This window comes from Galeopterus variegatus, unplaced genomic scaffold (assembly GCF_000696425.1).
Source record: "Galeopterus variegatus unplaced genomic scaffold, G_variegatus-3.0.2 Scaffold2966, whole genome shotgun sequence".
Classification (NCBI taxonomy): domain Eukaryota; kingdom Metazoa; phylum Chordata; class Mammalia; order Dermoptera; family Cynocephalidae; genus Galeopterus; species Galeopterus variegatus.
The window spans coordinates 195,585-210,197 of record NW_007729077.1 but is presented as its reverse complement, the minus strand read 5'-3'; the positions used below and the strand labels follow the sequence as shown (position 1 = coordinate 210,197).

The 14,613-nt window shown below is 46.6% G+C and overlaps 1 protein-coding gene across 1 annotated transcript in view; it reads left to right on the top strand.

The window, feature by feature from the left end:
- TMEM163 (transmembrane protein 163) overlaps window positions 1-14,613 on the top strand; it is a 60,925-nt gene that overhangs the window by 41,208 nt on the left and 5,104 nt on the right. Inside the window, exon 3 of the mRNA XM_008583566.1 lies at window positions 7,096-7,207. Coding sequence (XP_008581788.1) covers window positions 7,096-7,207 — 112 coding nt within the window. The remainder of the gene's footprint in view (window positions 1-7,095; window positions 7,208-14,613) is intronic.

Here is a 14,613-nt window from a genome sequence, read left to right as displayed (position 1 = left end):
ACCGTGGCTCCTTTCTCTTTCTAAAAGTTCAACATATTACTGTGATTGTAGTTTCTTTCTCTCTCTCTGTCTATCTTTATTTATGGATTCTGCTTCTGGTTATGAGTAAGAACATGAGGTATTTCTCTTTCTGTACCTGGTTTGTTTCACTTAGGATAATTTTCTCCAGGCTCATCCACGTTGCTGCAAATAGTTAAATTTCATTCTTTTTTATAGCTGAGTAGTAATCCACTGTGTGTATATACCACATTTTCCTTATCCAGTCATCCATTGATGGACATTTAGGCTGGTTCCAATTCTTGGCTTTTGTAAATAGAGCTGCGATAAACATGGGAGTGCAGGTATCCCTTCAACCTGATGATTTCCAAACCTCTGGACATATCTCCAGTCGTGGGATTGCTGGATCATATGGAAGTTCTATCTGTAGTTGTTTGAGGAACCTCCATACTGTTCTCCAGAATGACTGTACTAATTTACAGTCCCACTAACTCACTCTTTTCTTTTGGAATTGCCAGATGATGATTTTTAAATTCTATTAACAACTTAACAGCTTTCTAGGCCTGTGGCCTGGCTGATTCTCCAGGGTCTTCTCAGAGCTCTACGTGGAGTAGAATTTTTGGAAAGACACGAACAGTTCTCATATTCATGTGGTGACTTCTTCTTGTTCCAGAAATGTCAATTCTAGGACCAGAAGGTGAGTGGACTTTGGCATATGGGGATATTGCAAGTTGGATGGGAATCTAGCTGACTTTGAAGGGACTCATGTTCAAATTTTTTCTGGGCTTCTGTAACATTTTACTTCCGTTTGGATGTGTCCATTCATAGAGAAATTGTAAGTGACAGGGTTATTTTTCACACTGCACAACAGGGAACACTATGAAGTTGCTTTCCTTCTAAAAGTAAATTAAATATAAATACTCTGCAGTAATTGGATTTGAAGTGCATCCCTTCTTGTTATTTGTTTGAATATCTCTTCATCAGCACTCTGGAGGAAGTCTCCGGAGCCTTCCAGGTTTTGACATCTTGTGGCTAATCTGAATCTTTGTTACCAATGAAAGGAATCCCCTCAGCCATCAGCCAGGAGCCCTGGGGTAGCATTTGGGCCTCTTTGGTTAAGGAATTGCTTTTCGTTTTTATTTTTTTTGGTTGGAGGGGTGGGAGGCAGCTAGCCACTACAGGGCTTGAACCCTGGACCTTGGTGTTGTCAGCACCACAATCTAACCAACTGAGCTAACTGGCCAGCCCGAGGAACTGCATTCTACTAGAACCTCAGTATTGCAGTATTAGAGCGGTTAGGAGACAGGGTTCCCTGGTGCCCTGTGTGATTTAACCATGTGTCCGGTTTCTTGGTGTCTTCATTGGCCTTTGGCGTGGGCATACACAACTGGCCATGCACAGAGGCTGGCACTGGGCACTGTGAGTTGTGCAGCAGTTCAGGTTCTGTGTGGATGAGGATTTTCAGCCTTGCTTCCCACATGGCAGTGATGATTCAAAGTTGAGGGTAGACCTTTTTTTAGGTCCCTTTTAGGACTTTAAAGGCCATACATTTCTCAGGACTCACAGACTAGATCTTAGGTCAGAGATTGACCCTTATCAGGCCTCTGTTTCCCTTCCTCCTCATCTTTCCCAGGTCTCACAGGAAAGGAAATGCCACTCTGTCTACTGTTTATAGGTGCGGACGGGCTCCAGGGTTTGCAGCCCACTGGCTCCAGCCTCCCACTATGAAAACCAAGTGGGGTGGGGCTCTGGAGGCTGCAGCAGGCATCACTACAGTGTTGGGGGCAAGGAGCTGCACAGTGGCTGTGGCTGGATCTCCCTGGCCTGCAGTTCCAGTGGCTGTGGCTGTGGCTGTTGGTGTCATGGGCCATGTTGCAGTGTGGGACAGTGACTGCTGCCAGGAGCAACAGGAACTCCTATAGGTGGAGATGGATCCCTGCCCTGGGGCTAGATAGTGGTGCTAGTGACCTCTGCAGTGGTGAGGGTGAGCTGGGGCAGGAGCAACTGGGGGTTACTGCTGGGAAGTACTCCGGCTGAATAGACTCTTCTAGTGTCAAGGGAGAATTTCTCCTGCACTGATTTCTGCTGTCCACTCTGCTCTGGATCTCTTCTGCAAGAGAACTGCATACTGGGCACCTCTAGTCTCCAATCTTGACCCCTCCTTCACCTCCTTCTTCTTGAATGAGCTTTAATTTGTCCATTTCATCTAAGTTGTCAAATTTATTGGCATAAAGTTAGGGGTTAGGGATTCAACATATGAATTTTGGGGGACATAGATATCCATTCCATAACAGGGACTGAGGTCTGGAGCAGGCTTATGCTAACAGTTCATGTGGTGCTGTGTGGACAGAGGAGCTCTTGTCCCCCCTCACCCCCAGGGGAGCCAGTGAGCTCTGGGTGGGGAAATCACAGACCTTTTAGGATGTTGGAAGTTAGTTTTGGAAGAGGGGCTTTGGTAGGTCTGTGCCAGCTCAGGTCCTCTCTAGGTTCTTCTGCAGGGTTAGATTTTTTGCTGAGGCAGATCAGCTCAGCAATGGTGAGCCCTGCAGCTCTGGGTGGGACCCGATAGCCACAGTCTCTTTTCTCACAGAGGGGAGTGTAGTAGTGCTTTCGGAGCCAGTCCTGGGAACAAAGGTTGGTTGATAGAAATAATCCATGGATAGGAAAAACCTACCTTTTACATATCAGCTTCTTCACAGTAAAAAATTTAGCTTTCAAATACTTGTATATACAACATTTACTCTGTGCTGGGCACGGTTTAAGCCCTTTGAAACATCATTGTGAAGTTGTGTCAGGATTAGAGAGGAGCAGAACTGCTGTAAGTGATATAGAATAAGTGGTTTGTGGTGGGGATGGGACTTCCACAACGGTGGTTGTCAGTGAAGATGTCCATGTAAGGCTGTTGCCTCTGAGTCTGGTGTTGGGCCTGAAGTCAGCAGGGCTGGCAGTCAGGAAGGAAATCTGGGCATCAAGTGGAGAGGCAGCAGGGACAAATCGGTGCCCATGAAGACAGCCTGGAACTGCATCTGACCCTCACTGTCTCAGCCTCCATGATGCACTCACCTGCAGAAAGATCTGGTACCTTTTGCCATGAAGCTGCACACATGCTTGGTTCAGTACTTGAGAAGCTGAGAGGGGACCGAGGGGTCGTGGAGGAGTGGTGGGCCCAGCTGCTGCCCTCCTCCTGAGTGAAAGTGAGGCCGCAGATCAGCAAAGAACACCTGCGTTGCAGCAGCACCTGCTGCCCAGCACCACCTTCAGGGACTGATGGCTGCCGTGTCACCTCCACCTTCCACATCTCATGCAGATGCCTCTGGTGGCGAACTTGAACTCAAAACCATATAGGAAGGAAATTCTGGGAAGCGTAGTTCCAGCTGAGCTCTGTGCATACAGTCTGCAGCTGCCATGGGTGGTAGGTCTATTGTTTTTCCATTTTACAGATAGAGAAATGGAGGGGGAGAGAGAGGAGTAAGTGACTTACCCAGAGTCACACAGCTGTTGAGTGGGGCTCTTGCTTTGGTGCCTTTAACTACTACACAGTGCTTTGATTTTATTATGTCAGTAACCCCAGCAGCCCCTGTCCTCCAGGAACTGGACCTCAGAGGCACCCAACCATGGAGAGCTTCTCTGAGATGAGGCTTCTCAGGTGAAGGGAGAGTCCCAATCCTAGTCTCTGAAATTTATTTACATTTCACCATGCATATATTTTTCTAGGTAATAAATTCCCAATGTTTCTTTTACAAGAATGCTTACCACACTCTGTCTGGAGCTCACCATTAGCACCTAATGTGGCCATTGGGTGGAATAGGTTAGTGTGGGGATGATGTGTCTGGGTCCTTCAACAACAATTGCTTCCACTTATTGCACATCAGCTGCCAGGGACTGTAGGTTTCCAACTGTCATTCATGGAAGAGAGAACTGATTTCTGAGAGTTTGAGAATGTTTCCCAAGTAAATGATGGTGTTTAGACATGAGCAAAGGTCTGCCTGGCACACCCCTGCCCCTTGGTCAGCCAAGCCCTGGTTCAGCTGTGAACTCCCTGGTTAGATTAGCAGACCTGGGGGAGGACCACCAGAGCCCCAAGGGAGACTCTTCTTGAGGTGCTTCAGGGGGCTGGGGAGTGTGCTTCAGCTCCTTGGGGTCTGGATAGGTGAGCACAGACTTTCTTCACCTCTGGAAATGTAAGGATGAGGGCTTTGCAAATGGAGAGATTGAATGGAGTCAGAGAGGTTTCTGGTGTAGCATAAGCAAAGCAAGAATTCAGCCTCTGACTCTAGAGCCTCAAAGTATTTTATTTATTTTTAGCTCCCACAAATAAGTGAGAACGTGTGGTATTGCTCTTTCTGTGCCTGACTCATTTCGCTTAATATAATTTTCTTTAAGTCCATCTATGTTGCCGCAAATGACAGTATTTCATTCTTTTCTTACAGCAGAGTAGAATTCCATTGTGTAGATATATCACAGTTTCCTTATCCACTCATCTGATGGTGGACATTTGGGCAGGTTCCAACTCTTGGCTATTGTAAATAGTGCTGCAATGAACATAAATAAATAAATACACAATCAAACAGTCGGGGGTGGGGAAGAAGAAACAACAATCAACAATTCCTTCAACTTTTTAAGACAAATAAACAGATATGATGTTGATGGGTGGAGAGGGAAGGGAGGAAAGAGGAATTAGTAAAAGGATACAAAAATCAACTACAGTGTATATTGATAATTTTTTTTTAAAAAAAGATACTTAACTGACTGCCTCAGTCTCCCAACCTGTGCTTTCTGAGTCTTGGGACTGGGCTGATGTGTGATTCCTTAATCATGTATCTGAGTGTGTTCCAGCTGCTATAACAGAATACCATAGACTGGGTGGCTTATGAACAACAGGCATTTATTTCTCATAGAGGCTGGAAGTCCAAGATCAAGGTGCTGGGAGATTTGGTGTCTGTTGAGGGCCTGTTTTCTGGTTCATAGATGGTCATCTTCTCATTGTGTTCTCACATGGTAGAACGGGCAAGGTGGTTCTCTGGGGCCTCTGTTATATGGGCACTAATCCCAGTCAAGGGCTCTGCCCTTGTGCCTAATCGCCTCCTAAAGACCCCACCACCTCATATACCATCACCTTGGGGATTAGGTTTCAATGTTTGAATTTTGGGGAATATACACTCAGACCATAGCATTATGCTTATGTTATTTTCAGTAAGTGCCATCTCCTGTAATTAGGCTGAGTTCCTACACAAAGGGAGCTGTGATATAGGGGTCTCTTTCCCCTACCCCCCACTGTGTCCCCTGTTGTATAATCTCATGTACAATAGGGTTACAGGATTTGCCAAGAGGCCAGGTTTGGCACGGACCTTACTGATAACTTGAGAAAGTGAAACCTGAATGAGGTGATAAATTTTAGAAAACTTTTAAATTTAAAATAATTTTAGATTTATGGAAAAGTTTTGAGGCAGTACAGAGAGTTCCTGTATACCCTTCATCCAGCCTACCCTAATGTTAACATCTCACATAACCATCGTACATTTACCAAACTGTGAGATTATAACACAATTAACAGAGCTATAGACTCTACTCTGACTTCTCCAATTTGTCCAGTAATGACCTATCTCTGATCCAGGATGTAGTCCTGGACACCATGTAGCATTTAGTGGTCACATCTCCTTGGTCTCCAGGCTGTGACAGTTTCCTGGTCATTTCTGGTCTTTCATGACCTTGACATGTGTGAGGAGTAGTGGTCAGGTCTTTTGTAGACTGTACCTCAGTTTGTGTTTGTTTGGTGTTTTTCCATGATTAAACTGAGGCTGTAGATTTCGGGGTAGAACACCCTGAAGGTGAAGTGCCCCCTTGGCACGTCACATCAGGGGCACATGCTATCAGCTCACCTTATTACTCTCTCTGAATGAGTACCTGATCTCTTGGCTAAGGTGGTGTCTGCTGCGTTTCTCCGCTGTGAAGTTCTCTTTTTCCCTTTCCATGACCTATTTGTTAGATTTGCATCACCAGGTCCAGCCACACTTAAGGGCAGGGGTGGGTGGGAGGATTAATCTCTGCCTCCTGGAAGAAAGAGTAGCAATGAATTTGTGAACATGTGGTTAAAACCTCCAGCTCCAATGATCAGTATTTTGGGAGAGATACTTTCATGCTATACAGATATCCTGTTTCCAGTCAGGTGGTTTTTCAAATGACTGTTAATTTCAAGCTCAGGGAAACAGGCTGTCTTCCTCTTCCCAGGTTCTGTTACGAGGTTAGTGAATTTGCTTAAGAAACTATTTAAGGGGAATCCTATTTCCTTGCATATCTATCATGCTGCATCGGATTTCTGCTGGCAGTTGCATTTTAATACTGGGGAATCTGGAGGCTGCGTCTCATGGGAGTGAGGCCTGGGAGCTCGAAGCAGAAGAGGCGGATGGGCCTTGATGTCAGGAGACAGTGGTATGTGCTTTTGCACATGTGAATCACTCATTTGCTTGCAAAGGTAAGGTAACAGCTTATGGGAAGTGTTAAGGTAACGTCAATAGCAGAGTATATTTTTAGATACCATTTTCCCTATCTTGAAGGCTGTATTTGAACTCTCAGTTGCCTTGTGTGAATTTAAGGAAAAAATAAGATTTTTACGTAGCTGTGGCTATAATTGACCCTGTGGCAAATTCAATTGGCTCTGTGTTGAAGAGTTCTTAGGCCACTGGTGCACTTATGTGTTCCAGAATTTTCAATCAACTGCTTTGCGAACTATCTGTGGAAAACTCTTCTTAGAATACACTGTTCTTAGCATTCTGAGCAACTCTGTTATTGATCAGTGATTGCCACTCATTTTACCAGAAGAGTGGGAAGGTGAATCCCCTACAAGAAAAAAAAAAATACTTAATGGATTTCTAAGTAAATATAAATCTGGATTATCTGTTTTTGATCATCTTTTCCAATTCCTAGTAACATAGGTAACTGCAGTATGAAAGCATGCACTACAACCCACCTGGTGGCAACTTACCTAACCAATCTAACCAATTATTTCTACTTGGATCAAAGCAGATTAAGGCAAGTGGTTTGCAGATGATTTGTTCTAGCAGGAGGTGAACTGTTGAAATCTGGAACTTTCTCTTCCAGGACGATTTCCTGTTCAGTGTCTCCATTTTAAGTGGGATTCTCTGCAGCATCCTGGCCGTATTGAAGTTTATGCTTGGGAAGGTTCTGACCAGCAGAGCACTCATAACAGATGGTAAGTAAGGCCAGTGTGCCTGATCTCAGGGGGCTGAGCTCATAGCGAGGGAAAATGCTGTTTGGGTCAGTTTGAGTTGCTTGTCTTGCAGGAGAACTCAACAATTTGGAATCCATTCTTCACTGTTCCCCCCTTGTCAAGCTGTTTAAATGATTTTCAGGGCTCCCACATCAGGGCAGATGTCTTGTGCTTTGGGAATTTAATGAACTCTTCATGAGTCACCTCCACCCTGACTGCCTAACAGAGAGGCTCGGGGCTCCTCAGCCTCTTCATTACAAAGCACAAGGGCTTCCAGAGTCTGTTTTATGTGCATTGCTCCAAATAAAAAACACATGCCTTTTCTGGGTTCTATAAATGTTTCCTTTGTGAATTTTCCATACTTGTTTTCCCCTCCAGCTAGTGAGACACATTCACCCGGGAGTTCAGGTTGTAATTACCAGGTGCCTGCACTGGGGACATGTCCATGTAATTCTCTGCTTAAAATTCAAACCAGCTAGAAAAGTCCCTCTGTGTCCCTGTGGGTCAGAAAGAGACTCCTGTGGGGCCCTTGGATGATAGAGAGAAGGGTGTGTAAACACAAGAAAACTGCATTTCAGACCCCAAACCAGTGCTGGCATGTAAACAAGACTTGTGACACAGTACCACCGGTCCATTTTATTTCTATTCATTCCTGAGCGTGTGCAGTGTCCAGGTTTTCAGAGCAAAGTGGTGGGAGGTTAAAGTAGGTAAAAGCTTGTGGGTTGATGGGTGAATCTGAATAAATAGAGCAGAAATAGTTGGATTTTTTTTTTTTTTTTAGAAACACCCCCCTTCCCAAGCTCTCAAGGTTCTTCCAGATGTGAAATGTGACTGCAGGTGTGGGTGGGTGACTGTTGTGGTTTTGGATGGAGAGGATGGTGGTGCACAGGGCACTACTTGCCCAAGAGATGGGGCATGGTGACACGGCACAGCCTCCTTGTCTCATCCCATGGGTCACCCTGCTGTGCTTTGACAGTGGGGCAGGAAGTGAAAGCGATGTCAACCCTGGGACTGAGCTCAGGATCTGTCCACAGAGGTGGGCAGAGCTGTTGGCAGGGGTAGGTGCTGGTGGGTCTGAGGGGTTGGGGTCAACAGTTCCCTGGTGGGTGGGCTGGTTGTCCTTGCCCAAGTGCCAATAGTCCCTGTGCCCACTGCCTACTCCCACTCTCGAGCTGCAACACTGTCTCTTGGGAAGGCGAGAGGAGGGCCCCTAGCTTCTCAACCTTAGCTGCCCTGGGAAGAGCATCACCCATGTGCAGGGATGTAGGTGGGGATTCCTGGGAACGTGCCTGAAGAAGTTGGGAGTTACACGACCTGACATCCTGACTGCAAAACCAGGGGACCCCAGATGCCAGTCAGTTGACCACTACCAGGCTGGCAGCATCAAAATAGCTTGGGGTGTTTGTTAAAAACACAGATTCCTGGGTCTCACCCCTGAAGATTCTTGTTCCAGGGGACTGAGTTGGGGCCCAGGATGTATATTTTACACCAGCACCCCAGTCCATGCAGTGCATACTGAGGTTTGGTAGTGCCTTCTTGCCCACCCCCGGGGCCCAGTTCAGTGTCACCCCAGGAAAGGTGGGCCCTGCTGTGCCCAGCGCTCCTGCTTGACCCGCAGCTCTCAGAATCCTTCCTTCCACCTTTGCAAGATGCCACCTTCTCCCTGGGCTAAGGCAGCCTTTTGTCTGTATGAAACCAGAGCTTTTTAGACAGTAACAGCTGTTTAAACTAGTAGAAGCATTGGTTGCTGGGATGGAGCCTCCCTCTTCCTGACTCTGCTTTTTGGCATCATTGAGGCTCCTCTGCATGTAGCAGGCAGGCCCGCTGCAGGCTCCTCAGATTCCCAGATGAACCCCTGACATGGCTTTCCTCAGTCAGGCTGGGGCAGTCTGGACTCCGCTGACATCAGGTCCTGGCTTTGATGCTGTTGGAGCATGATGCTGCAGTAACACCAGGGCAGTGGGACTTATGGAAGTCTCTTGTGCCTGACCCTCTGCTAGGTGCCACCTTAGCTGGAGAGACCAGTTCCTAATGCAGAATCACCCCTTTCAGATGGCTGCCCTATCCTGTGAGGCATCCTGCCCGGGCCCCCAAAGGTGGGGTTGCAACTTAAATAACCCCTGTGGTATAAATGGGTAGCTCTTTCTACCAGAGCTGGATCTAAGGAACTTGTTTCAGTTTCAAGAGAATATAATACGAGGGTACTTCAAAAAGTTTGTGGAAAAATAGATCGGAAAGATAATATGAATCTTTCCAGGAACTTTCTGAAGTAACTCATATGAGCAAACCTGAAGACTCGACCTGGCTAAGCTTGGGATCTCTGTCACCCACCAAGGCATCATGGCATTACAGGCAGTTTGCATCAGGCTGACCCGAATATATTGTCCTACACAAGACCAGGCCAATCTGGGTGGCTTTTCCTATCTGCAAGAGACCCAGAATTTGGGACAGGGTGTTCATCCACTGTGAGTTTTGTAGGTTAGTGTTTTGTAATCTAAAAAAGAAAATGTATTCCTTTGTCATGGAGTCCTTGTTTTCTTAGGGATGAACAGCAGTGGGGATGCTTGTGCTGAGAGCTGAAGGATGGGTGGGTATTAGACAGGTGTTTAGGTTTGGATTTTCCAGCCACCTTCGAGGTCTCTTTACATCACCCTGAGGGACACAGCTGTGGTCCAGGTCCTTAGGGCTGAACAGGGCAGAGGGCTGGCTGGGCCTTGGCTTCCCTAAGCCTTGTGTTCTGTGTCTGCCTCTCCCCAGGTCTGTTACCTGGAACACAAGGGGCGGGGCGGGCAGGCCTCAGGAGGCTTCCTGAGCTCCCAGTGTGAGCGCAGCAGGCAGCTCCGCAGCAGCTTCCCAGGTGGGCTCTTAAGCCTCAAAGCCGCTCCAGCTTGCAGAGGTGCAGCTTCTCAGTCACTGAGCTGGCTGCTGTCAGGGTGCAGAAGCACTCGCTTGACAGAAGCCCAAGTGTGGACTCGGCAGGAGGCCCTGTCCCCTGTTCCCATGCATGACCATTGAGCCTGACCCCTGTCTCAGAACGCTGGGCTTTGTTTGGCTGGTGGTTTTTCCTTATAGATATTCCAGATACAAAATTTCCATTTAGGCTTCACTGAACTTCTAACTTCCCACCATTTTATATGGTGTACAGAGGAGAACCCAATGATAATAAGTAAGTATTTTCTAATAAAACAACTTCTGACTTTGATTTTCACACACAAAACCATGCACACACACATAAGCAATATTTCCATCATACTCTTGAACCAGGGAGCAGGGGTCATTACAAAGAAGAGTGGGTGGTTTAAGTGAAAATTGTCCCACAAACAGGCAAAAAGCAGGAAGGAGCTGTGCTCCCAGTAGAGGGGATCCTGTCTTGGGAGAGGGCCTGGGGCATCGGAGGGGCACAGTGAGGAAGGAGGATGTGGGCAAGGGCAGGTCACAGCAGGACTCAAGGGCCAGGCTCAGATTTTGGATATTTTCCAGATATTTAAACAGATGGGGTAACATGATTGATGTTTTCTAAAGAGCCCTCCAGTCGTCAGTGGTGGAGAACAGAGTGGAGGGAGGTAGGAGCTGAAGCAGAGGGGGTGTGGGGAGCTCAGCAGGTGGTGGCTTTGACGTGGCGAGGACAGAGTGGGTGGGGAGAAGTGGTGGGATATTTGTGAAGTGGGCAGGGCTCAGGATGAATTGGCCAGGAGGTTTGATGAGAAAGACAGACAGAGACAGAATGCTGCGTCAGTGGTGGAGAACAGAGTGGAGGGAGGTAGGAGCTGAAGCAGAGGGGGTGTGGGGAGCTCAGCGGGTGGTGGCTTTGACGTGGCGAGGACAGAGTGGGTGGGGAGAAGTGGTGGGATATTTGTGAAGTGGACAGGGCTCAGGATGAATTGGCCAGGAGGTTTGATGAGAAAGACAGACAGAGACAGAATGCTGTCCATCCCCACACCTGTACCCCATACAGGCCCTGGACTTGGTGTGCTCTGCAGTCCCTTGCTTGGTGGGAGTGTTGGGCTGGCAAAATATACAGCAGTAATTACATCCTCCTGCTAATTGTATTGTCTGGGATCTGGGCTTTACTCATTCATTGATTAGCAGAACTAGGGAGCAATCTGTAATTATCTCCTCTCTGTCTTTCCTCACTTTGGAAGGTGGGCGGGGCTGGATGGGTTGGGGAGCTGTGCTGTCATTAATGTGGTGGGTTCTCTGAGAATATGGCTCTGAGGTGCATCGTTTGTGGCTGCTACCCTGGCCTGGGCTGAGACAAGCATCTGCTCTCCAGGAAGGAAGCAGCTTCAGTGAACTGCTGCTCCTGCGGGGAGGGAGGCGGGCCTCACCTGTCCCTTGGCAGGGTGGCTGGTTCCTGAGCTGGAGCTGCCTGTGAATCACGTCAGGCCGACTCTGCCTGATCCTTTGTTGCTGGGGTGTGTCCCTACAGCCAGCAAGCAGATCTTCAGGGACAGCAGGGTGGGGCTGATGGAGACCGCGGGCACATTCCAGACTTCCCCACTTAATGCTGTGCAGCGCAGTAAATCGTGTATAATTTGCTTTTGTGGCTTTGGATAGTTAGTCGACATGTGTTCATTGCTGTGAGGACTAGAAGCTTTCTCTGTGTGATTTAAGGTAAAATGATTTCCTAGAACAAATTAATATTACAGACCAGAGGAAGACTATGAAAGGGCACTTGGGGAAAGTTCTGAACTATCAGCTGGGCCTGGCTTCAGTCTCGCGTGGAGGGACAGGTGGATCGAGTCTGGAAACCTCTGTGAAAGGAGGGTCTGTGCTGAGTGTTCCCCTCGCTCATTTCCGACTCTAAAACACCCAGAGTCTGTGATGATATTTCAAGCACATGAAAAACTTTTGAGAATATTCTGCATAAAATTAATGTGCTTAATTACACAGGTTCTGTTCTAGTCATTAAAGCCAGACTAGTGGAGCCCCTAAACAAGATAGCCTCAGCCTTTGTTTTGTGCCATTATGAGTTCTTAAACTGATCACAGCATTTATTCTTTAGAACAGCTTCAAAGACATTCATCTCTCTTCCCCTCCCCCACCTTTAAGTTGTTTTACTGAAATATGAGATGCATATAGAAAAGGGCACATGATAAGAAACAATAATATTTTAAAAAGCCTATTAAGAAAAATTTAAATTCAGTGATCTCAAATGCATCTCTTTATAAACTGGGAATTTAAAAAGAAAATTACAGCACAAACAGCATTATCTTAATTGCCAAATGTTAATAAGTTCTTTTTATTTATTTTTTCCTCCAAGTGGAAGGACTAATCAAAGGACCTATCAAAAAACTCAGGTTGTATATTAGCCAGCCAACTTAGCAATAAGACTGTTAAACAAGAGAATTCAAGTAAGTCAAATGCTGCCCCTGGATCAGGTAACAAATTTCAAAAGGCTGTTATTTAAGACCAAAGTAGATGCAAAAACATTATATAAAATTTTAAACAAAGACTTGGATAAGAAAAACAAGGACTATATTAATAGAGCAGTCCAATCTTCAATACATCCAAAATATTAAATTGCACAAATATTATACAATTCTTACATAAAATATACCCAGAAATGTTACTTTTCAACTGGTAAATAATCAACTACTGAATAACTCTGATTTTAATTCTTTCAAAACTACACGACCACTTTAAACTTATTTTTCTTTCACTAGCTATTACTGATTACTGATTTCATATTATGTAATTATTCATTCTAATTAGTAATGTTAACAAAAGACTTTTTTGTTTTTGTTTTTCATTTTTATTCTCAACAAGATTTTTTTAGCATCTTTTTTTCTTTTCGGTAAAGCATTCCCTTCTGTAAAAGGTATTTTTTGTAAATAGCTAATTCAGAGTTAGTTCAAATTTAAATAATAAGTTTTGGATTTCCATGTTTATTTTTTAGCAAGTGTGAAAGCAATAAAAATTATGATTGCTTTCAAGGGGAACAAAATTTCTTATTCTTTCTCTTAGTCTGTTGTTATAGATTTTAGATGTTGTCTTCTATAAATTATACCTTGAAACTGTAAGTTTAGGACCATGACTTTACAACACAAACTATCATGAAATATCTCTTAGAGTTACAAAAGAGTTGACTCATTCAGAATTAAAGTTAAAATAAATCCCAAGTTCTAAACCTGAAAAACAAAACAAAACAAAAAAAACCCAAACAGCTCTGTGGTTTTAACTGAAGGACAGGGCCAAGCTTGCAGGGAGAGAACTCCAGAGGTGAGTGGCCGGCAGAGCCTTGTGAGCTGCGGTTGGTAAGGTGGGTGGTAGATGGGCGGGGGCTGGGTGCGGGGGGTTCTTCACGTGGAATGACAGTGGCTGGGAAGGCTCTAAAATTCTGTGGGGTGTGCCAGGCAGTTGTGGGATGGCGGGATCGTTCTCCAGTCCCTGTGAGCTTGGTCTTGCGTGCTCATGCAGGCTTGCAAGGGATGAAGCTGGAGTGAGTCAGGCTCTGTCATCGCAGAAGGTGGGCCCAGCAGGGCAGGTAGGAGTCCCCTCCTAGGAGATGTGGGCAACGAGGTGAACATGCCACAAGCCCGTCAGGGGAGCATGCATGGGTGGACCCTGCTGTCGGAAACTGGAGGCAGGGCTGTCCTTGGCGCTGGCTGCAGAGGGGTGACTCGGTGGAGCTGAGTGGACATCTAGTGGCTATCTGGGGAAACTCTCTCTCTCTCTGCATCTTTTCCGAGCATCACCAGCTTCTCTTAGGACTACAGATCATCAGAGCCTGGGCAGGGGTGGCTCCCTCTTGGGACAGCACAGCCAAGGCCTTGCCCCACACCCTCCCTCCATCGGTTAATTTGTTAATGAATGTACTGAACATTTGTGCCCTTGATAAATACCAGGCCCTAAGGAAAGAGGCAAAGTTCCTGCCTTTAAGCTTAGGTTTCTAGTGAGAGAGAAATGACCAAAATAGCATGTTAGATGGTGGTAAGCTATGGAGAAAAGTCGACTGCAGTGAGGAGGAGGAGGTAGGAGGACGTGGTGGGTCGAGAGGTAGCGCTTTAGGGGCTCCGAGGGACTGAGATGTCAGGGCTGGAGGAGAGGGGGGGCCCTGCTGGTGGTGGCAAGTTCCAGAGGCCCTGTAGGGAGTGCAGGGTGGCTGTCACAGGGCTCTAGTGTGGCTGGAGCCCAACAAGGAGAAAGCGGGTGTGATGTGGGAGAGGCAGGAGGGGCTGATTGCTCTGGTCTGTCCACCCCCAGGAGTTTGGATGGGATTCGAAATAGCAACAGGTGGCTTTTCTCCTGGAGGGTTTTGGCTGTGATTTCCTTCCAGAGGGTCACTCTGGCTCTCAGGCTGCTGTGAGGGGAATGGATTGTGGGACTGGGGAGATGTGGCCAAGGGCTGCTGCAGGGGTGCAGGTGAGGGGCGATGGTGGCGGGGG